Source organism: Marmota marmota, unplaced genomic scaffold (assembly GCF_001458135.2).
Source record: "Marmota marmota marmota unplaced genomic scaffold, marMar, whole genome shotgun sequence".
NCBI lineage: Eukaryota > Metazoa > Chordata > Mammalia > Rodentia > Sciuridae > Marmota > Marmota marmota.
In genome coordinates this window covers 16,096,192-16,121,439 of record NW_026000153.1, presented here as the reverse complement: position 1 = coordinate 16,121,439, position 25,248 = coordinate 16,096,192, and the positions used below count along the sequence as shown (strand labels likewise).

The following is a 25,248-nucleotide window of genomic DNA, read 5'->3' as shown; positions in this document are numbered from 1 at the left end:
ATTAAAAACATGTAGACATGGGAGAGTTGATAGTTGCCAGGTTAAGGGAAGGGTGGATTTCATCCGAGTTAAAAGAGTCTTCCACAACCTACCAGTTCTGGGCAAAGAGGGTCAGGAGGAAGAACTTCTTCTCTGGAGCTCCTGATTGCTCTTCCATTCCACAACTCTTCACCCACCTTAGACAGCCAGTGCTTTGGTGACTACTGACTCTACATTAAAACCCAGTTTGAGGAAAAGGACTGGAAAAAATTTATTTACACTAAAGAATCAGAATTCATCCTTTAACCCTCCCTGTACTGTTTGAAACTTAATAATTGTGAGCAAAATTTTAATACAAAAAAATCTATGATATAAAACCTGAGGATCTCTGAAATCAGTAAACTATGTGTAATGGAATGGTGGTTCCTTCCAGTGCTTGTAACTTATCAAACAAATAAGTGAAACCCAACTAGGAAAGTGATCCATGTCCATTTATTACTTAATTTTAAACAGTTCAAATTGTGAAAGGCAGGAAAGGAGCAGGAAGATGTGGCAAGGAAGGAAAGCAGGAGGGAGGAATGAAATGAGGGTTTAGGAAAAGAGCAAAGAGGAAAGGGGCAAGAGAGAGCTAATAGAAATTAAATGTGAGAAATTAACTGTCTATTTCCTACTAAAATATAAAGAAATGATAGATGTTATTTAATAGAAAAAGTTAATTCAATTGCTGTTGGGAAGGTCAAATATATTCATTAAAACTTTGAAAAATTTACCCATAAAAACAGCACAGAATTCACAGATGTATCCAACTTAAGAGTTCAAAGACCCTGGCTAAAGCTTTTCATAGAGGTTCTTAACACAGCATACCAACTAAAGGACACACAAGAAAAGCATTTCATTCTTTACAGAAATATAGCCACAAATGCAAGGAATAACTTAAGTGGAGTGTTCGCAAGTTCAAGTTTCAAATCCATTGCCCACACTGAAGAACAGATGTCTTTTGAAAGGGAAAAAATATGGGCTCTTAAAATCCACTTTAGGCTAAAAACAAACAAACAAACAAAAAACTGGGCACTATTAATAACCTTCATTAGGAAAGTTGTACAAGTTAAATGTATTCCTAAGTCCTGTGAGCTATTTTTAATTTTTCCAAAAAAAGAATTGAAACGATTTATCTACCTAAAACAAGGCCTTATAGACCAACTAAAATCTCATGCCTTATTCTTGCTAGAATTAAATCAAATCAGAATAATAATAATACATAGTTATGTAATCCCAATCAAGATTCCTGATTGACAGTTAAATTAAACTTATTAAATAGATTCTTATAATAATTACAGTTTGGCAGAAAAAAAATCTCTTCAATACATGAGGTTCATGGATCTAAGAATGATATAGAACTTGAATGATAAAAAAAGAAAGCAAGAAAAGAAAAATTTTTTAAATTAGGAAATTTATAATTTACAATCGAGAGCTTCCTCCCATAGTCTGGGCACTGTTGAACACTCAGCACTGTACTATCTGTTTTCATGCTGTTCCCATTTGTAAGGCTCACTGTGACATAGGTATTATTATATATGTTAGATATAGGAAACCTAAGTCTCAGGGAAATCAGATGACTTGCTCAAGACCACAGAGTTAATGGAAGAGCAGGGTCTCCAAATCAGGCCTTCTGATATTCTTTGATCATGACACAAACTTCCTTGATGAGTGCAGAGTCATTTCTGGCCACCTCTGTTCTCTTTGTGTTTTGTAGGCCTTGACACTGGAGATCTTCCCTCTTTTCCCTTTGGCCAGTTCTGCTGTTCTTGGATAACTTTACCCATCATTGATTCATGCACTCACTAACTGAAAGAACATTTATTGAGTGCCAGAAACTCAAATAGGCACTAGAAATAAAAATCAAAAAGACATAGTCTCTGCCTTAGGAAATTTACTGTCTTGTCAAAGAGAAAGAGAAATAAGTGACTGATGACAGCTGAGTGCGAAAGATGCTTTGATGTAGCAGCGTAGGAGGGACTGCCTACAACAGACAAGAGAGGCAGAAAAAGCTTCTGAAAAGTGTGCTTATTTTACAGGAATAATAGGGACCAGTAAGATGAAGACTCTTTACATTTTAGTGTAAAGCAACAAGCATGCAGGAGGACATGGAGGATTAAAAGATCAGGCCACATTATAAGGAGTACTAAATGGTTCCGTGTGGCTGGCACAATGCTGACAAGGGGAGAGGCAATTACACATATTAAGGTTAATGGTTTAAACTCATCCTTAAAGCTCTGGATCAAAAGACCTAAGCAGGGAAGAAGAATAGTCAAATTTGCCTTATCATATCAAAATGTCAGGATTTTTTTAAAATTAACATTAAATTATACACCTCTGAAATTTCAGAGCCAAGAAATGATCCAGGTTCAACTCCACCATTTTCTGCAAGGCTATTAAAAGTAGTTTGATGCCAAATTTTAAAAATGATCAGATTAGAAGGTCTTTAATAAACCCTTATTTCAACTCAACAAGTATTTACTTAGCACCTTTGTTTCAAAGGTCCTGAAATATGTCATTTAATTTCACAATATTATAATACAGTTAACTCTGAAAATAGGTAAATATTAAATTATATATCACAAACTTAGTTTAAGAAAATAATCAAATCATCGAAAACCAAAAATTATTATTTTAATAATTTACTGATTTTAATTAATAGATAAATTGCCATGATATTTGAAAAGGCAAATTTATCTAATGCTGTTACTTTTATTTATGAGGAGTCCATGTAACCAAATTTTTAGAAATAGTTTTGCTAGGACCATTTAGATATATACCCCCTCTACTTGGGTAACATTTTTTACAAAGTTTAAAAGTTCTATCAGTATCAGGTTAATATTTCTTTCTCTAAATTAACTTTTTTCTTCACCTGCCCAATTTTTTTTTGTTCTTTATCTGAAGTGGCACGGCTTCCAGGAAGCATTCCCTGATGTATGCACACCCGAAGTAGTTGCCCCCTCTCTGGGCCCCAGAAGGCAGTGTGCCTACATTAACCCTGGCACTTCCCACAAGCTATCTCACTCAAAACAAACAAACAAACAAACAAACAAACAAAAAACACCTTTTACTTGTTTTCCTGATTAAACCATAATAAACTCCTCAAAAAACCTAAGCTTCATCTTTCATATTTGTTACCTACAGGACCAGGGTACACCGTCAGTGGCTAATAAGTTGTTGGCAAGGAGAGGAAAGAGGAGAGAATAAAATGAATTGTATTTGTATTTTCTCCACCGTTTCTCTTTTCCTTCATCCTCATTTCATATCTTATTATTATCTCTCCCCAATCATTAATACATTATCTTTATCCTACTCAGATTCAGCAGACATCACAACTTTCCATCTCTCTCTTGAATGCCTAACTATCACTCATCCGGTGTGTCAATAGCACAGGGTTAAGAATTTGTTTCTCTTTAGCATTGCAAATAAGGAGTTTTGCTTTATAAGGCCCTGAATTAGTCTCTATTAATTTTTCTTTTTCCTTGTTTTAGCTAGGGATTTTTAATATGCTTTAGCTGTACCTAGGTTTCAATGCTAGCAGCTGGGTAAACAGACTTTCTGCAACACTCTGGATAAAATGGCAGGCTCAAGGGGACAGTCTTCCACGTTAAAAAAAAAAAAATTAAGAAAGACTTGCTCACAGGCATGGTTGGGGAATAGCAACACCTGAGAGCACTTGAGGGGAATTGTGTGTGCTGGCTGTGGAAAACACAGCTGATGACCAAAATAGGCAGCTGCTGTCCGGAATGTGGCCGATGCTATCAGAGAGCAGCCTCAAAGTGTACTTAGCAAGAACAACAGACAAATGAGGTAAGTGATGTACATTAACAGGCACTTCTAAAAGTCTATATGAGTTTTGTAGCACACAAAGAGAACACCTGATTCTCAATATTTTAAATGAATGCTTATCATGGACAGAGAGGGAAATATTCAAAATTGCTCAAGATAAATATTTCGAAGTAAGATTTTGAAGCACAAGAGGAAATCCATATGTCTATTTAAGAGAACAGACTCTGTCAAAATCCATAAATGTTTCAGTTTTGGAGATCAAATATGGTTTACAGGGTGAGAATTTTTTTTTTAATAAATGCAGTGAATCCATCATTCCTAGAGTTTATTTTTAAAGTAATCTGCACTGCTAATTCATTCTCTCAAATCCTGCTACATTTTTACATATTTTAAAGATTTTCTAAAGTAAAAATATAAGCTGAGGAAAATGTGTATGAGCATTGAGGAAAAGTGCCTATGATGTAGTGTTTAATAGCAGACAACAGGCAAAAACATGGTACACCCACATGGTAATGTAGCTACTGTCACTAAACATATGCTTTTACTATAGAAGTGATTGGCAAACCACCCTGGGGAAAAAAAATGTAGCATGTATATCAACATGCTCAAAAGAAAAAAAATTAAAAAACAGACAACAAATGATTAGCAGGCACAGCCTGTAGCTACAATATTTTTTACAAAAGCAAAAAACAAATGTTTTGAAAAGGTTATATGAAAAATATGGAAGAATAACTTCTTAGGCTCATCAAAACAAACGTTGTTGTGTCAGGTTTCAAAACAACAAGGACAATGACAACTAAAGGAAACATGTCTTTGAGAAACTCTGAAAGGGTCGCCCGAATCAAAGTCCAGGGGACAGGATATTTTTGCCTATTTTTTTAAGGCCATATTCAGAACAGTCCCTGGTTCACAGTAGGTGTTTGATAAATATTTGATAAGTGGTGTGCAAATGAATGAATGAGAAGCAAAAACACTGACACTCATGATTTCTTCTGGTCTCTCCAGGTAAGAAAGGAGCCCTTATGGACTCTACATTACTGGAACACGTTGATGTCTCTACAGGTACAGTGTTTCCTCCAGACTTCTATCTTCAGTTTAGAAAAACAAACTCACTGATAATTAAACCCATGTATGATCAAAAGAATTCCTTTATTTTACAAGTTTTTCATAAGGCTATAGTGACTTTCACTACCTGATCTGCTATCATCTACCCCACTCTCTCTAACCCCATCCCTCACCCTTTCTCTTACTTACCCACCTACAGGCAGGTCTTCTATGCCACTCCTTAACCGTCCACCATGCACCTCTATCTTGAATGCTCCTCCCAGATGTCTTCCAGTCTCCTGCTCTCATTTTCTGCAGGCTTCTGATCATATGTCACTTTATCAGACAGGTCCTCCTAACCAACCTAAATGAAAAAGCCCCAGCCGCACTCCCAACTTCTGGCACTCTTCTTTTCCCTTCCCTGCATTATTGTTCAATAACTTAATTGGTCTGTTTCATTCACTTCTCTATCCCTATGTTAGCTAGCAAAAGTGCTGCCACGTAGTAAGTGCTCAGTAAATACTGACTTAGCAAATAAACAAAAATACCACTTTAGGGAAGTAATTTGATATTGTGATATATGGAAAAGATATGAACTTCTGAGTCTCATTTCTAACTATTTACTATGTGCCTGTACTTAGGAATAACCTCCCTAAACTTCAGAATTTTCACCTGCAAAGTGGGAAAGATAATAACAATATTAATATTTATCTGGCCTGTACTTAGCATCCACCAAATGCTGGTTCCTCTCCTTCTTTTCTCCCTGCTTCCTCTTTGTGATTAGGAGCTAATTGTGGCTTTGTTTTTAATGAAACAAACTTATAGTAATTCACAAGTTCTGAGGTGGCTGTGAAATAAGAGAAACAACATGCACAACAAGACCAGAAGTTAAGGGTAAGCAGACCCCTAAGCAAACTCATTCCCAGCAACAGTGAACACGGAGTGTGCCTGTGTTTGAAAACTGATGGCTAGATACGTGGCACAAAAAGAATGCCTGCTTTCTTGCAGGTGCTGTCACCTGACAGGGAGCCTAGATAGAGATGTCAGGGGTGGCTTCATGGAGATGTAGAACTGGCCTTTCAGGCGGGACTGTGCTTCACAGAACGCTTGGTCTGGGAAGTATTCCAGAGAAGAAACAAAAGAAACCAAATGGGAGTGTGGCTGGAGCAGGGCCTTTTTATGGAAGCAGATTAGGAGAAAAGCAGGCAGGAAAGATGATATGAGATGTGGAAACCCCTGGATATCAGACCAAAGAGACCACATTTAATCTCATAATTTGTAGAAAATGGCTAAAGGTTTTGAATACTAGAAAAAAACCTAAAATCATAGAAAGAAAATGATAAATTTCAATACATTAGCAAAGACTTCTGAAAGCCAAGCAATAAGCAGCACTAATGAATCCAGTGACAATCTGTTCAAAAAAGCAAATGATGAAATAATAAATGAGAAGGAATCAATTCCCTAATCTCCTCTGGTCATCACTGTTTGATCCACCAGAGAGGAGAAGAGACTTGAGCTGAAGAGACTCAGAAAATGGCAAGTCATAAGACAGCACCAAAAAATGTCAACAAACCAGTAGAAGAGAGCATGAACCTGGCCTCCAAACAGACTGCTGTATTTTAACAGCAGTATCTGTGATGATGCGCTTTCCCTACCCAATTTCCTCCCTTCAGACTAACCCCATCTCCTTCCATGTACTGTGACTACTTGATCTTCTTGAGTCTGATAGAAATATAACAGACCTTAAGAGTTCAAAAATGCTGAGACTCCCATTTCTGTGTGTACAAAAGTGCAAAGAAGGTGACAGACTAATTCACCCCAAAGAGGAAGAATAAAAATCTGTAATACATCCTGCTAAAAGTCTTTGCACAATGAAATTTTATAACAGAATTTAGCAAGGAATAAAAGTTTGAGGACATAGGAAACCAATGACTTAACTCTGTGGTTCCTGAAGCTATCAAAGTGCTGGCAACTAAATAATGGGAGGATACTTATATCTGCCTAGTTTTTATATTTTTCTTGGGATCTGCTCTTCTCACAGCGTGGACATAATTTATTTAGACTATCAAAGAGCTTTTGATAAGATTCTCACAAGTGCCTATTATTGAAACTTGGTAACCATGGTGTGAAAGGAAAAAGTCATATCAATGAATTAAATGAATTTAAAATGCTTAAGAGGCAAAGAGGCAAAAGGCTGAAATAAATGGCCAATTCTCATGTAGAGAAAGGTTAATCATTGAGGGCTCTGGGGCTTTGCGGTAGAATCAGAATCGTATTTAACTAATGATCAAGAAAGGGGCCACAATTCTCATTCCCCTGTTCTGTGGGTATCAATCTCACACACAGAGTCCCCATTGACATGAAGAGCATTTGGCACATAGAGGATAGGCTGTGTAGAGAAATGTTTAAAATCCAGAAAGAGACAATCAGCAAATGAATATTAACTCATAATTTTATGCACAAATCACAAAATATAAAGGGAACAACAAAAAGCAACATTAGCACAATTATATTTTCTTAGAACTTTGATAGATATTACATAGAAATAAGTGGGCCTTTTCAAAAGACAGGATATGATATTTGAACAAAAAGGCCTAATTTATTTGTATGATTAAAACAAATTTTCAATATGGAAGAACTCTTCATATGGGCATTTTGGATCTGAAAAATCCACAAAGAATGTGTCTATGGATTGAGAAGTTTAGAAGCAAATGAAAGTGAAACTTTTATGATACAGTAGGAATTATTACTTTGGGGTTTAGGGTTCCCCCCCCCCCTTGAAGCAAAGTCAATACAAAAGCATAACCTGACATGAATGGATAATTTGGAAATTAAGCACTGTAATTAAATAACATTAATCTTTTATGACTCATAACTCAATCTGGTATTTTCAATGGCCCAGAATCATCATCTTGATTCAGAAAAACCATTAAACTCTTGGTTTTCCTTCTGTTTGCCAAGGTTTCTGTATCTGTTAGATGAGAATAATAAAACTTACCTCAGACAATGATTATAAGGGATAAAAGTGATAATGTATGGAGCATTTAACACAATAAAAAACCAAAATAATATTAAATTATTATTGTTGTTATTATTATGTATGATATACTAAATCCAAACAGGTATAGGCCACAGAGAGGAAACCTGATTCAAGTCATTGTGACTTATTTATATCATTATGACTAAGTACTGAATAAAACATTTAAATACTTTCAAATGTCTTTGAACAACAGAGAAAACCATAGCTTTAAAATAGCTTTCCATTAAACGAATTTTGGGAAGTGGAAGAGAATTACAAACCAATCTCACTAAGCACAAAAGACTCCAGAAAAACACCAAATAAATTATTATTGCATATTAATTCTTAAATGTATATGTGCTAGATCCAAGCTTACCGTGCAGATAGTATTTTAATAAGCTCTTTTCTATTCTCCACTCGAAGATGGTTGGTTTTATACTTGGAATCATCAATCAACTCAGGCAAATTCAAGATCTAAAAGGGAAAAATATTTGCAAAGTATTTCATGTACCTGTAAATCCTACTGGATCCTAGTGACCGGCTCTAATTTAGTAATAGATGAAATTTTCAACGTGGAAAAACCTCTCATGTGTTCATTCAGATCCAAAAACCCACAAAGAGAAGTTTAGAGTGTTATGAAAGTGTCCCTTCCAAGACCATTCCTTTCTGATCTTTATAACTCTCAACAAGGGGATATGGAAGAAACAATCACACAATTAGGATGGGTCATGCCAATGAATAGGTTTGTCATTTACAAGAAGGTTTCACTACATTTATGCCTACAATGAGAGCATAGAAAAAAAGTTTTCAGACCTCCATAATATCTTGTACTCATATATGAGATTATGAGAAGAGTTATCAGATCCGCAAAAAGTCTTATCTGAACAAAATATGGAGAGAGGTTCAAAATCAGATAAAACTGACCTAATTTTATGAACCAAAATCCTAAGTACATGCCTGCCCTTACATGAAGCCCACAATCAACATATCTTATAGGTACCTTCACTTATTTGTTCCACATGTAAATAAAATAATATTATCTGTCCCAATAGTACTATCCAGGATGTTGTACAAAGTGCTAAAATAAAGGGAAAGCCATACATTTGCCCAAATGCTAACCATTAAAATGACATCAAATTAAAAGATCTTCTTGCTATAGGAGTGACACTACTTTTCTTTAGTATGTCTCCCTGAAGGAATACCGACTAGAAATGCTTTTATATACTTCCTCTTTTGCTGCTTCTCACTAAAGGGAAAATATATCTTGCAAATCCCTTTGGACATCTTGCAATTTTAACAAGACCATAATGAAAGTACCAAGTGGATTTGGAATGGAAAAGACGTTTTGAAAAGAATGTGTGGAGGCAGGGTTTGGCGGTTGTGTTGGAAAGTCAGAAGGCGCATTTATGGGTTGGGGGCAGGCCATGTGGCATACAGAAAATTTCACTGCCTTTATTATGTATTTGCTTTCAATATAAACATTTAATGGTTTCATTTGTTTCCCACAGTTTAAATAAAATCAATCCATTAATCATCTTACAAAGGAGAGAGAAGTGAAGAAGATTCCCTGGAGCAAAGAGACCATCTCAATGGTGTAATTCCTCTTTCACATGTTCCACTTACTCGTTTCCCTTAGGGAATGATATAGACAGCGTTACTCTCCCAGATTTTAAAAATGGCCACACCAAATACAGTGCTTTTGCTAGAAACCTCACTATCAGCACATCTGATCCCAGAATGGTCTCAAGGCTTGTCCAGTGGTCAGAAAGCCTCTCCAATTGGGAGTTCAGAAGTCATTTAAAGAAAAAACAAGTGCCTTCAAAAAATCATAGGTAAAATTTATAAGTCTGGCCTCACCCAGAATACACCATAGCTACATAAAAATGTACAGAGTGACTACATGCAAGGGAGACTGAGGTGCCCACATGTCCTCTGTATTTGACTGTTTGAACCTCTTTTCTCTTTTAAAGTTGGTGTGAAATGGTGGGTCAAAGTAATTGTCCTTCTGTCTGCAGCTATGCTGGCCAATGTTCAAAATGTTTCTAGACAGACATCTTCAGGGGCTGTGATCACATACATTCTTCAGGGGCTTGAAAAAAAGTGCTACCTGGGATAAAATGAAACTGTCTATGAAAAAATGCTTAACTACTGAGCTCTAAATAAATGTGAACTATTGCAGCTAAGCAATGTTTCCCTTAAAAGAAATGATAAAGAGGTATAATTGTTCAAAAAAGAGAGGGAAGAAAAAGAAGACTGGCTCCATAAAAATAGTAAAACATGATAGCTGAAACGGCAAAGAACTCTAGTGCTCCCATCACCTGATGACACAAATAGCTGACAACAGCCTCCTTATGACAGCCTCAGAGGCTCCACAGAGCAGAGTCAGTTACCCCTGACATCACCTTCTACCATATTTTCCCCCTAGGTTCCTCACTGCAACAGTGCTAGCTTCTTGCTGGAACAGGAATATGTCTACCATATGTGGGCCTCAGGACTTTAACAGTCAACTAACTACCTCCTTGGCTGGAACATCTTCCATCAGACATTCAGTTGGCTAACTCTTTCTTTTATTAAATCTGCTCAAACCTTAACTTCCCACTCTTTTGGAGGGGTTGGTAGGTTCTGGGGATTGAACCTAAGGGTGCTTTACCACTGAGCTACATCCCTAGTCCATTTTTATTTTTTGAGGAAGGGTCTCCTAAGTTGCTTAGGATCTCTCTAAGTTGCTGAGGCTGGCCTCAAAATTGTGATCCTCCTCCCTCAACCTCCTCAGTCACTGGGACTACAGGTTGTGACACCACACCTGGCTGCTGTTTTTTGTTTGTTTCTCCTATCTTTTCTGACAACATCTGTCTTTTCATTGGTGTGGTTAAGTCATTCACATTTAATGTTGTAATTGATACTTTGAGGTTACTATTGGAATTTATTATTTTTTTCATTCTTTTGTTTTCCCTCTCCTATCCAGAAAGATAGAAATTTTTTGAAAATTTTTAGTATTACATTTATCAATTTTGATTTTGGTTACTATTTTCTTCTATACAGATGTTCAATAATTGATTTAGAGTAAAAAAGGGCTACTGTTACTCTATCTGTTGTTCAGCCTGAATAATTTTTATGGATTTATTTCCCAAATCCTTGATTATTTCCTCTGTCATCTCCAGTAAAGTATTATTTATTTTCTTAGTTATTGTCCTTTTCAGTTCTAGAATTTCCTTCTTTTTTCATATCTTCTATTTCTTTCTAAACAATTCTACTTTTCCATTTATTTCAACAGTGTCTATAAAGCTTGTTAGAGCATTTTTATAATAGCTGTTTTAAAGTCTTCATGAGTTAATTCCAACATCTGTGTTATTTATTGACTGTCTTTTGTCATGCAAGTTCTGGTTCTTCATATGCTGAGTAATTTTGGACTGTATCTTGGATGTTTTGAATATTGTGTCAGGAGTCCCTGGGTCTTGTTTGAATCCTACAGAGCATTTTTTTATTTAAACTTTATTTATTTTTATTTTTTTGCTTTTATGTGGTGTTGAGGACCAAACCCAGTGCCACACCAGTGCAAAGCAAGCACTCTACCACTGAGCCACAATTCCAGGCCCTATAGAACATTTTTGATGTTTTTGTTTTCTGCAAACAACTGACCTGGTTAGGTCCAAGCTACAAGTTCCCAACTACCTTCTATGTGTTCGGTTCTAATGTTGGTTCAGTTTCAAAGTCTTTGCAGTGTTATTTGAATGTGTCCTACATATGCCTCACTTAACAGTCCATCACACTACAACTGGGGCAGTCATCTATTGTCAACCCTGTTCTCAAGATGTTTGGTATGCTAATTAGAATCAGACCAGTGCATGTGCAGCTCAGGGGTGAGCCCAGGAGTTCAGAAACAACTTCAAGGATTGCTTTTCAAAGATCTTCACTCTTTGCAATCTCTCCAGAATTTTCCAGTTCCCTGGGGCTTCCCATTAGTTACCCCACTCTCAAGCATACTTCCAGGGAAGAAAAGCTAAGCAGTGGAAAAATAGAGAAAAAGCAATAAAGATTCATCCCTTCTTTAGGACCTCAGTTAAGCAATGAAGATGAAATTTCCTGCCACTTACAGGATTACTCAAGGGCTGGGCATGAGAAAGTGGGGAGGGAAAAAAACAGGACTTCCACACTCTTACATTAGAGCTTACTTTTCAGGTTCCTTGCACCAGAAATAAAGAGCATCTCTGGATCTTAGCTTTGGTGCCTGGCATCCACTTTACAGCTTCAGGCTCCACTGTATTCATATAATGGAAAAACTGGTAAATTTACTGCCAGTTTAGAAGTACTCTAAATTCTGAGGTTCTTACTCAATTCTCCTACTGTTCACTTTTCAGAATCCTCAGATACTCCATGCGTTCTGCATAGGTTTTATCACTGTGCTGGATGGAAGAGTAGGGAGAAGAGTACTTACTGGATCCTCCCTAGAATCACAATCTCCCCATCCAATTTTGATAGAGACCATTTATAAGTGCATACTATGAGCCAGGATTGTACTGTTTTACTTACCTAATCAAACTCTTAAGAAACCATTCAAGTTATTGTAGTTATGTGTTTTAGTCTACATTTTATACATGGAGAAACAGAAGCTTAGGTAAGATTCAGTACCTTGCCAGAGGTTACCTGACTAGTAACAAGATTTACAGTAGGCCTTAAGAATTATGCTAGAGTGTCCTCAGACCACCTACCCCAAAATCAACTACAGTGCTTGTTAAAATTGAAGTTCCCTGTGACCCACATCAGACACACTAAATCAAGTCTTTGAGAATGGGCCTCCAGGAGATTCTTATGCATACTAAAGTTGAGAACCAATGCATATTGCCTCCAATAAAAGAAGCCTTCAGTCTAAATGATTTTTAAAAGGATGTCAATATACTTCAAATAGAAATACCCATTAGTGTTGGCATCAATCAGCTTAAAATAGCTTACATATGCTCACTTTCCCTACCCTTCTGTATCATGTTAAGGGACATAAAATAAAATTTGTTACAAACCAAGGTTCATTTTATACACAGCAAGACATTCTGACAGCCAAGTCTTGAACCAATGTTCTTGCTCCATTCCAACCCCTGACCCTAAGAGTTCCCTAATGGAAACCCTCCTCAAAATGTATTAATCAACCAGTATATCAAATTCTATTTTGGAAAGAGAAGGGATAAGTAAATCCCATTCATTCATCACAAACAATGCTGCCACATTTCTCCCCAGGAGGTACAGCTGTCTCTTTCTTCCTGATGAAACTTACTTATAAAAAGAACAATTTTTACAGGCTCATTGTCAAAAACAATCAGCAAAAACAATGAAGGGGACCTCACCTTCTATAAGGACAGTTTGAGCAATGAATCCCTCATCAATAGGTATATTTGAATTAAAAATACTTAACTACAGTCACTAAAAATGACTGGGAGAATAAGAGAACTTTGCATCCAAGTAGGAAAACAGGATTTTTCTTTGGTAAGAATATTTTTAGGACAGGTTTACATGTAAGCATATAACTCGCTCTGAAGATTGAGAAGACCAAATTGCAGCACTCACTCAAGATGCCTAGTAAATTATGTAAATAACACTAAAATCCCATACACACAAAATTATTCTTCAGAGGACCTCAAGGAGTTTTTGTAGACATCTCCTTAATGGTTCAAAGAGGGATTATCATTTCTGATTCACATATGGGAAAATTAAGGTGTGCCATTCTCCCAGGCCTCTGATGGCCTTTAAAAAAAAAAACTATATAGTTACACACCATACCAATAAGTCATAACTTTAGTACTAACAATTATGGCAAATATTCTGCTTTGAAATGAAAATCTTTTTTGAAATGTTCTTACAAATATTTATAAAGAAGTTCAAAAGTTTCAAATTGATCAACAGTAATGAATCAAAAATTAAAAGTATTCAGTATAGTTATTTTCAACAGTGAAGAATATGTCAACCAGTCCTCCTCCCCACCTTTTTTTTCCTTTCCTTTTTAATTTTTTTTTTTTTTTTTTTTTTTAGGGAGAGAGAAAACTCCAAAACATATGGCCCAGGAAGAAAATCTGTACTTGTTTAGAGCAATGAACCAGCTTTTACATCTCTGCAGTAAGAGTACACAAATGACTTCACAGGCAAGGACTTCCGTATGTTTCATATTTTTAACATTGACCGTTCATAATAAAGATTCTTTGATCCCAGATCAAATGTTTGAATCAATTTTCTCTACACTTACTGAGTCACCATTATATAAAAGCTCCCTTCCTTCCCACCTCAGATGTGCCAGCCCTTTCTACAGTTGGAACTATCTCCATTTGTCACCTTTACTGTGGTACTTCCCACCACTTTGCTGTGGTTTTTAGCTCTGCTCATTAACCTCATATAAAAGAGGTGCAGTAATAAATACTTTTTGTACATAATAAATTTACTATAATAAATAAGTTTCCTCCAAGGAACTCACAGGCATCTTTTAAAAAGCTGAAAGCTCACAATAATGTGGTTAGCAAAAAAACTAATCCTCCAATCAGAAGAAAATTCTCAATAAGTAAAGCCTTTTCTTTTTCTACATCCAAGAAAAAGAAAAAGAAAACTGGAAAAAGTAAACTCATATCTAATGTCTTAAGTAAAAACAAAGGACAAAAGTTCTAGATATATATAATAAAACATTTTTTAAATGTCTAGGCAATGTTTAAAATTTAGAATATCCCTACCATGTTATTTTAAATGATTCCAAGGCCTTTTTTTCAGGCCTTGGTTAGGAACAACATTCTAATACAACCTTAATTTATAAAATCTTTAAACATAAATTTTGATAAAAGATACTCTAAGCAAAGGTTAATTTTTGAAAAAGTTTGAAATTTTTAAATGATGAACAAAATAAATTTGGGAGTGTTTAACTATATATGTACCTAATTAAACCTGATATTTGAAGGAAGGAAGGAAGGAAGAAAGGAGAGAGAAAGGGAGGCAGAAAAAGGAAAGAAGGAAGACAGTAAGAAAAAAAAAGGAAGGAAAGAAGAGAGCGAAGGAGGGGAAAAGTAAACTGATATCTAAGGTCTTAAATAAAAACAAAAGACCTAGGAGAAGGAAGGAGGGGAGGAAAATTCCCATTGTTAAATATTGCTTTAAAATTCATTTTCTTTTCTTCCCCTTTTAATATTGACTAATAGATATATAAAGTTTGAGAACAATTTAAGCTAACTTCTTCATTTCAAAATCAAACTGAATGTTATAATTTTAAAAAATTGTGTTCTAATTCAAATCCAGTCATTATCATGTATGATAAGTTTGAAAATGGTATATTTTTAGGTACTAATGTACGGGGTTCTAACTTGGTTATTGACTTAGCATCATTGTGCTAGGCAAAACTAAACTTGCCCTAACTTTGCACAAAATGAATTATTGCATATATCATCTACTCATCCCAGTGATTATGGATTACCTTGCACACAGTAGCAAACTGTTGGTCATTTCCTGCTCCAACTACAAAATAGCCATCCTTGGTTTTAAAAGCCTAAAAGAGAAAAACATATGTAAATATATGTTTACATGTTGAAAAGACCATAAAAGTTTATTTTTAGGATCTAAGAAATCTATATAGATTTGCTCTAAAACAATGTCATTAATTAATTCAATATCGACTACCTTGTACCTTTTTCTCTTACATTAGCATACCTGTTTTTATTTAGAATTTTCAAAATACTTCCTAGATCTTCCACTATGACAATATCGGGGGAAAAAGTGACTCAAAAATTAAGAAAATGCTAGTTTATTATTATAACTCATGAAATTCATATCTTGTAATATGGATTAAAAGCTTTATGTTTTGTTTCCATTTTTTCTTGTAGGGCAGAGAACACTATAGAGCAAAAGGCACTGTTTGCTACAAGTGTAAGAATAGATGGATAAAAGAAAGGAACAAAAGAAAGAATGAAGGAGGCGAGGAAAGAGGAAAGAAGGAAGGTTGAGTGAGCTGTGGACGTATAAGTGACTGAAACCCATGACACCCATGGCCCCAAACCATTTGAAGATCCTTCCCATGCTCCCTCCTTCTCCACCCTTCTCCAGTTAGGATCACAGTGCAGCAGGAGGACCCAAATTTTACCCTCAGAAGGCCTCATTCAAATTTCCCAAAGTAAATTAACTCTGAATTTCCTTTCTTTCTATGTAAAATTTGCTCTGTATTTTCACCTACATTTTCTTCACTTGCTTCTGCTTCTGAGAACAATGATGTCTAACTCTATGGTAGAAGTTACTCCTATGTTAATAAACATAGTGCTACATTCACCCACATTCTCAGAGACTGAATCCCTGTCTTCTGCCTACAGGTAGGCTCCAGTTTCCAGGAAAATATCACTAACAGCAACCATTTTTCATCAATCCCGACATCCTTCTCAAGCTGTCTTGAATTTTTCTTCCTTCCCTCCATCTCTTGATGACATAAAAGCACAGCCTACCTGCCTATGCTTGCTCACCAACACCATGCTGCAGTGTCCTTTGGCATCAAGAGTCTTTATACTATCACCATACTGAAGCTATGCTTCTTTGACTCCCCTGCATTATTTGGTATAATTAACCATCCTCTACTTCAGGATCCTGTCTTAGCTGTAGACTTTATCCAGACTCATCTCCTATCTCTTTGATCTGTCTTCCCTATGCACCTTTTAGAGGATTTTCTTCTCTTCAGTCTTCAGCATTCCTTAAGCATCTGTCTTTGGTCTTTTTACTTCTCTTGCTTCTTATGATAGTTACTCACCACATATGACTATTAAATTTAAACAAACTAAAATTAAATTAGTGAATCACAAAAGACCAAATTCTATTTAGATGAAAAGTTCAAAATAGGAGAATCCATGGAGTTGGGGGGGTGGGGAGTTGCAGCTGCCTAGAGCTGGGGAAGTTGGGGGAAAATGGGAGCAATTGCTATGAGTACCAGGTTTCTTGCTAGAGTAATGAAAATGTTCAAAAATTGATTGTGGTGATAACTGCACAACTTTGCATATAGTAAAATATCAATGAATTATATGTACAATACAATACAATAGAATTGAATTATATCTCAATAAAGCTGTTATTTAAAATATTAAATTAACAATTCAGACTCACAGTCACACCAACTACATGTCAAGCATTCAATATCTGCATGTGGCTAATGGATTAGAAGGCACAGGTATAGAACATTTCCATCATAGAAAGTTCTGGTGTACAGTGATGGTAGATTGTATTTTTTTCTCTCCTAATCTTCCTACAAGGCCTAACATGATATCTAAAGAATATAAGCAATTAATAAATAGTTTGTAAGTATAAGCAATCAATCAAATAATTAATTCCAGATAACAAAATTGTGGCTAAAATAGATTTCATGCAAAACCTATGAGATTTTATTCTACTCACATTCTTGCTTGATTTGGTAAGGAATGCTATTAAGAAGATATCATGTGAACTATTGTAAGCATTTTCCCTTGTCCACAAGGGCAAAAGCAAAGTTAGTGTCCATGCACTAGTGTTTCTAAAGCTACAGAAGGGAATCTTGCAATAGAACTGTGGGTGAGGTGCAAAGAAGATTTCAGCTGAGATGTCTCAATGAGTTATTGATAAGTATGAAGTTACACAGGTTGTTTGCTGTTTGTAATCAGAAGGAAACAAGGGGAGAGGATAAGTAAATGTGAAGTAACCACATATGCTGATAAGTATAACACAAACAAAGGTTTACAAAACGTTGGATCAGTAACATATTTTATAAGTTAATGTTTGGAAGGTGTTAATTTCCTTTTAATAAATGAAGAAATTCCTGTTTATTCCTTCAGTCTCTAACATATCATGAAGTATATCTTTATCAATATAAACATTTTAAAATTTTAAGGAGACAACTACTTGATTATCAATTGAGAAGTAAAAACTGACTAGCAGCTGAGCCACCAGATTATTATCAGACTTAAGGATTATCAAATAGATCTTATAACTACTAAGGTATGATTGTGTATTCTTTAAAATTTTCTTCCCTATAATTATTATTTCACCAGTGTTTATTTAATAAATGTATTTTATATGCAAACTTAAAAATAACACACTATCATTATAGAAAATCAGGCAAGTATAGAGAAAATACAGAGGAAATAAATTACCCATGACACCATCACCCAGAAGAATTACCTGCAAGTAGACTTCTTTCTAGTCTCTTTGTGTTCACTTTTATGTAATTAGTATTTCACTATAGATAAGTTAATAATCTTCATTTTTTATTTAAGATCCTCTCACAAGCATATTTGAATGTTATTATTTTTAATGATAAAAAATATATACTTTAAAATTTGCTAACACATTCTCAGTTCATTTAAACTGGAGGATATTTTTATTTTGTTTTTTTCTCTCATTGGACCCCATATCATGCAGTTAATATCACTAATAAAAATAATTTTAATTTCATAACAAAACTCTGAAATGAAATATCTACTTCATATCTTTTAAAATAGATCTTTATACCAATAAAACAATATAATAAAAATGAAATAGCAAAAATGAATCCAGATCTACTATTTATGCAACCTGGATGATATCAGGCAAGTTACCTAATTTCAGAGCCTCGATTTTTTCTTCTAAAAGGTAAGAATGATCAGTACTTACTTTTAGAATTATTATAATGGCTATTGATTAAAAGCACATTCATTTGTGTATTTAAAAATACTTTTTAAACATAATTTATGATGTGTTAGATATTAGGTACAATGGGTACAAAATGATAAGCTAAATACCTATGGTCCATCACAGAAAACTTACATTTCAATAAAATGACAGACATTGGTCAACACTCACACAAATAATTACAAGCAGAGACAGGTACTAGAAAGGGAAAGTACAGGCCACAACGGGGATCTGACAATACGTGGGCCTAATTATCTCAGTTGAAGGCTGAGAAATCGGAAAGATTCTCTATAAGAGTGATCTTTGAGCTGAGGTACTAAGTAAGCATTAATTAGGTAAGAACTGGGAGAAATGTCATTGCTGACAGAAGAAACTATGTGTGCAAAGGACCTGTGGTGGAAAGAAGCAATAAGCCATAAGAGAATATGGGGGAAAACAGCATAATGAAGGCTATAGAAATAGGCAAGGAGCTATATGAAGTCCAAGATCATGTGAAATAATTTATCATAAAACTAATGGGAAGGCACTAAAAGGCTTAAATAATTATGTTTGCATTTGAGAAAACTTTCTGGTTGTGATGTAACAACATATTGGAGGATAAGATTAGACTTGAATAGACCAATTAAGAGGCAAAAATGATCATGGCAAAAGATGATGTCGTCTTAGATTATGGGCCATGATGACACAGATGGAAGAAAATAGATTCAATAAATATTTAAGTGGTAAAACCTATTGGAGTTGGTAATGGATTGAATATGACGATTAAGAGTTAAAGGATAAGGGAAAGGAAGGTCTCATAGTTCACACTTAGGTTTTTAAGAAGCTTTTGAGATCCCGTTGGAAATTTCACCTGAGTAGGACTTGGGGACCTGATAAAAGTCTGAACTATTGATAAAAATTCACTCTTTTGCTTATAATCTATGACTGAATTCAATATAAAAGTGAGATTATTTAGGAAGAGTTTAGACTTCAGAGTAGGGGGAAAAAAGGTGAGAAATCTGAAGACCACCCCATCTGAAGTCTAGACAGACAGAAGAGGAACAGCCAGAGAGCAGGGTGAGGATTGAAGAAGGCCTGCAAGGTGGGTTTCAAGAGCTGGCATTATGATGACAACTGAATGAAGTCTGGAGTGGGTTGAGGATCCAATTAACAGTTAAACAAACCGAGTAGGTGAAAACATCTGAGAAGGTAGGTGATAAACAGGAGGAACAAGCAAGGACTGAGAGGACAGCAGAAGCACAGATGCAGAGGCAGGTTCCCATGAGGGTTGGGTGGAGGGAAGCTGAGGAAGTTCCACTGGATTCTTCTTCTACTTTATGAAACAAGGGGTAAGGTCACTAACTGAGGGTAGCGACAGGAAGATATGCAACTGGAAGACTGTAAAGAGTTCTGAGGTGTCAGACTGAGGGACAGTAAAGTGACCAGAGAAACGCTATTGAAAGCTAAAGTGCTGAGAGCCCCAGCTGAATGATTTTCTCTACCATCTCCTAGTTACCCAAAGAATAAAGGCATGTTTACATTCACTGGGTGTAGGGTTTTGCCAGATAGATATGAAAGAAAAGGACAGGTATAGGAAAATTATAAAACTAGCCAGAATATTATTGAGCAGTAGAGCCATGGACTATCTAAGGAAGAAGGTGGTAAAGAAAGGAGGCACAGGCAGGGCAAAGAGAGCAGCATCAGCTGATAAGGAATCCCAGTGAAATCTTTGAAAAAGAAAGAACAATATGAAGAGTTGAACAAGAAAGGGAGAAGAACAGGAGATAAAGATGGTTAGAACACAAAAGGTTTCATTTTGTGATTACAGAAATCGGTTTCAGGTTATGACTAGAGAGTCTCAGTGTGCAGTACATAAAATGGTTGCTGACATGAAGTGGGGCTATATAATGGATACATCATCATCATTAAGTAATTACTAAAAAAACTAAGACCTGCATGAAAGGAACTCCCAGTGCATTCTAAGCCCTTTCATCCTGGCACTCAGGGCCTCACCAACTCTGATTCTCCTCCCTCCCTAGGATGCCTTGGTCTTCACACCAGGCAAGACAAACAACAAGATGCCAAGCACGCACACACCATGGGCAAATTTTCCATCAGAGAGAGAGCTCAAACCCAAAGCACCTAAATTGGGCACAAACATTCAGGGCTGGGTTGTTTCTCTTGTAAGGAATTCAAGCCTTAGGAGGAAGGAAACAATTACTTCTGTGTGAATTGATGGGGTTAGCAGGCAACACAGGCAAATGTCTACAGTTTTAAAAGGATAGGTCAAAACCAAGCCTTTCATCACAGGAGAACAGGTTTTATTTTTCCTGATGAAAGAAATCCTTCTTGATATTTACGGGTGACAAATCTACTGGTAAGGAGACCAAATGAAAGCAAGATGGTCTTTATGGTCTAGTCATGATAAAACTCCTTCCTGGTAGAGGCAGGAAAGTTTCTGCAAGGCTGAGAAGGTTGACTATAGTACAAGGATTAGGTGTCCCAACGAAACTGACAAGCATCCTAAACAAATTGGGAGACATGTAAAGCAAAAGGAAATGGGAGATCAGAGATTATATCCTTTAGTTAGTGCCGTTTCACAAGTAAGTCATGATCACACCTAAGGTTGGGAGTAAAGGTATAAAACACAGGGGTAGAGAACACTGAGCAGATCTGAGGCAAAGAAAGAAGGATCAATCTAGAATTTACGTTGCTCTTGGAAGTCAGTAGTCCTTCCCAGAAATTGCTTTCTGAGTTTTTAGGCTTACTAGGCTAGTGTAATGATGTGCTAATTATTAAGCTGACTACAGATGAAAATCCAGAAGAACTTTTAGAAGCCCCATATTGGCTCAATATAAATATAATCAAATGGAAAAAGGAAAAATGTACAATTGGACCTTCCTATGTTATCTTCTTAACCTACCATATCTGTACATCTAGTGTTTTCTCTGGTATAAATGCAGTGCCTACAGTTGGTAGGGTGTCTACTTCAGAAACAAGAGCGCAAACTCCAAGCCTTCCTGGGGCTACTTACTTTTCAACAAGATTTTCTTCCACAAAAGGTAACCATTGCTAAAGGACTTCATCATCCACTGGAAAAAGACATTCCACGAAGTTTGACTCACTGCCATGAGAACGTTTTCTGGAATGTCAAGCAGTTGACTTCGGGGTCTGTGCTAGTACATCGTGACAAATATAGAGCACTATTTCCTACCACTAACAGTTCAGTTCACCTTATGGTGCTGGAGCTGGCTGAGCCAGATGGCAATGAGGCACAGACTGCTTACAAATCAAGAACAGTGTCATCGATCGGACAGAATGATGCAGCAAATGGTAAATGAGCCCAGGAGTCTCCAATTTCACCTACTATCAATTTGGTTTTATCAGTACATTTTTTTTAGATGGAATAAACCATTTTGAGAACTCATTACTAAATGTAAGCTCTCATCTTGAATTACATAATTCTAGAGTAACCTTGAAAGCAATATTATATACTGATTTCCTGCCCCAGATCCTGGCTAGGATTTGCCAATTCCATAGGAACTTTGAATGTTCAAAGGTATTTTTGAGGTTCTTCAAGATAATTAAATTCACTTCAAATCAAACAGATATAGAATTTTCATTCTGTTTCTGGCACTGGATGTAGAAGTAATGGCAAAGAGGGAAATGGGAAACTGTTTAAAATTTTTATATTCTTCACAAGTTGTCAATGAATGTTATTTTTCTTATAGTCCTTTGTGAGGAAAGTCTGCTCTATTCAAGAAGGCAGTCATAATGAATTTGGACACAATGTAAAATGGTACATGAGGTTTTTCTTCCTGAAAAGTATGGGCCAGAAACTGATTTTGATGATTCTGATCTGATTACATTATAATGAATTTTAAGCCAGATTATTTGGAATAGCCTACCCAAAACACCCACTCTTTATGGAAAGTAACCAAAAATACTATATAGGAGTCCACAGTGATTTTTCAGTAACACTCCAAGATAAAAATTTCCTGGCGTATGAAGTTTTCTTAAAGTTCTCTTTGTTGTATCTCAAACATATTACAACACAGTTCCATGAGTTATGTGCCATACATGAAAATATCATTTCTGACAATGAGCCTACATTTACCTCAGACTAGTGACAAGCATGAATTGAGCAGAACTTTAGTCAAACTGCCATCACATTTCACTACCTTCAAGCAAAAAATCAAGCTAGAAAAAGATATCTGCTATAGTTAGAATAAGAATATTCTAAAGTAGTTTTTAGAGTGGATTGCCAATAAGGTTTTCCAAGCACATCTTAATTCTATCATATCTCAGAATTTGTCAATGACAAAATATATGACATGCACAGTAAAACAGGGATTAATGAGAGGCCTGATATTAAACCTGCCCACTAGACCTGAAGAGGTACTGGGATACAGGCCCATCTGACAGCATAAATTCAACCAAGTGTGGAAAATTCAAATAAGCTTTGTTCAGGAAAGCAGTCAGCAAGACAAAGTATAGGGGAATGAATAAGAAATTTGATAGAACAACTCTTGAAAGTCCCAGAGCAGGCAGTTGACCCATGAAATGTCTAACTAGTGGCTGCAGGGTCCCCGCTATGAGGATGAGGCTCAGAAACTTGGCTCCAAATTCACATACAAGGTATTGAGATAGCAAGGTAAAGGATAGAAGGGCAGAAATAAGGCATCTAACTCAGTCAGAAACTCAGAGAATATATCAAAAGCAAAATCCCAAGCCTTTGAAAATGGCATATGAGACCGTGATCTCTGATGCGTGTAGGAGTCTGGATAGCAGATAAGAGCAACATAAAAGTCTAACATGCTAGCCTATTGTAGTTTCACCAGCATCTAGGACAATATCTGCTATGTAACAAGAGCTTAGTACAGGTCATTAAATTAACATCAATGTATGAATCCAACCTAGGCAGTTCAACAAATGTTAGACAATATACAAAAGGCTTTAGAGCAAAATTGGGAAGCATGAAATAGAGGAGAAGAGGAAGTATCAGTGACTCAAAGTTAGGGACCAACTGAGAATGGCAAACACACTGAGAACAGATTCCCATAAAAAAACTCCCTTTCTCATGGATGATCACCCATGCTTAAGGGTGAAGATAAGTTAAAAGGAAATGGTGAATGTTTCTCTTAGGTGTTCTAGGTGTCCCATAGTTGGAGCAATGATTACCTCAGTCCTGCTTAGACTGTATTTCTTATTCTTTTTACCATGGTCAAAATTAAGCCTTGACTCATACAGGATCAGCCTTAGTACCACCTCTAGAAAACACCCCAGATAGCTACTACCAGGTAACTGGACATAACACTGGAAGTCATTGCCATCAAAATATAAATGCATTCTGGTATAGGGGCCTAAAATCTAAATATCCAGACTCAAACACCTCTGAGCTTAGTGAACCACAGGAAGTGGAAGTAGCTACTCAACTCTTTCAGTGGAGAATGGATGCTTTGGGGAGGGCCCTGCTAAACCATGGAAGCAGGTGAAAGGTAGTCCTTAAAGAATAACAAAATATATAAAGTATATCAACTCCAGAAAGCTCCATCTGGGAAATTACATAGACATTTCTAACTGAGGAATGTGATGGAAAAAATGGAAGGCATCTGACAGGACCTTGATGAGAGTGTCATGTTCCAGGATCTGGGCTCAATCTCTAAAAGAATCTTTCCGTATCCTGGGTGACCAGTCATGGAAGTCTAACTCAGACCACCTAATGTATATATGAGATCAAGGTAGATACCAGAATAATGAATTGCTATAGTTAGAAAAAAAAAATGAATTGTATAATTAGAAAGATCTATATTAAGAGCCAAAACACTGAAAGACAATAGAACTACTGAATATTCTCTTTGGTAACTTAATATTCAGAAAGTAAAATGATCAGAGTTTAGCACAGTTTTATTACTTCCTTTCTCAAGTCCTCATGAATGTGGATACTAAGTTAAACCTGAATCTGCCAATAGAAAGATCAATAGGCCCTTCCATGTATGAATTTAAGAAGGAAAAACAGGCCCAGGCTTAGTCTATGGAGAAATCATGCTCAATTTCTATGGCATTAATGTCTCAAAATATACCTCAACCAACTCCAGATTACAAAGCTCTCACAAGAAAAAAAAGATGCATTCTGATATTATTCTGTACACACTTACATTTCAATCATTGCTTACCCAATTATTTCTATAAACCTTCACTAATCAAAAATACAGAGATTTTGCAGTGTTATAAAACCTTAAGCATTCCACAGCAGGGCTGTCTTCCATCTTCAGAAGACCTTCAATGAGCCAGAAGTCAACACCATTCAAAATCAGCAAGTTTAGACTGTTGTTTCTGCCCATTAAAAGAGGTATTTTATTTTTAATCCAAACAAGTCTCTGTATAGTTCACTCTTACTGAAAATACTTTTTAATCACTTGAGGTCATATAAAATAAGCCATCTCCTCCAATATCCAGAATATACAAAAAAATAAAAAAATACACACACACACACAAAAAAAAAAAAAAACCCACCAATAACCTAATCAATAAAAGGTCAAAAGAACTAAACAGAAACTTCTCAAAAGACTAAGCACAAATTGCTAACAAACATATGAAAAAATGTTCAACATCTCCAGCAATCAGGGAAATGCACATCAAAACTACACTAAGGTTTTATCTCAGTCTAGTCAGAATGGCAATGACAGAGAATATGAACAACAATAAATGCTGGTGAGGATGTAGGGGGAAAATACCCTTGTACATTGTTGGTAGGACTGTAGACT

General features: G+C 36.0%; 1 protein-coding gene across 8 annotated transcripts in view; it reads right to left on the bottom strand.

Moving 5' to 3' along the window:
* The window catches only part of Sugct (succinyl-CoA:glutarate-CoA transferase), a 702,721-nt gene that overhangs the window by 380,473 nt on the left and 297,000 nt on the right, over positions 1–25,248 (bottom strand). For 7 of the 8 annotated variants that reach the window (XM_048786483.1, XM_048786480.1, XM_048786484.1 and 4 more), the window contains 2 exons: positions 15,303–15,374; positions 8,244–8,341 (listed from right to left, as the gene is read on the bottom strand). In XM_048786483.1, the coding sequence (XP_048642440.1) occupies positions 8,244–8,341; positions 15,303–15,374 (170 nt within the window). The remainder of the gene's footprint in view (positions 1–8,243; positions 8,342–15,302; positions 15,375–25,248) is intronic. The other variant, XM_015490245.2, reaches the window with a different exon arrangement.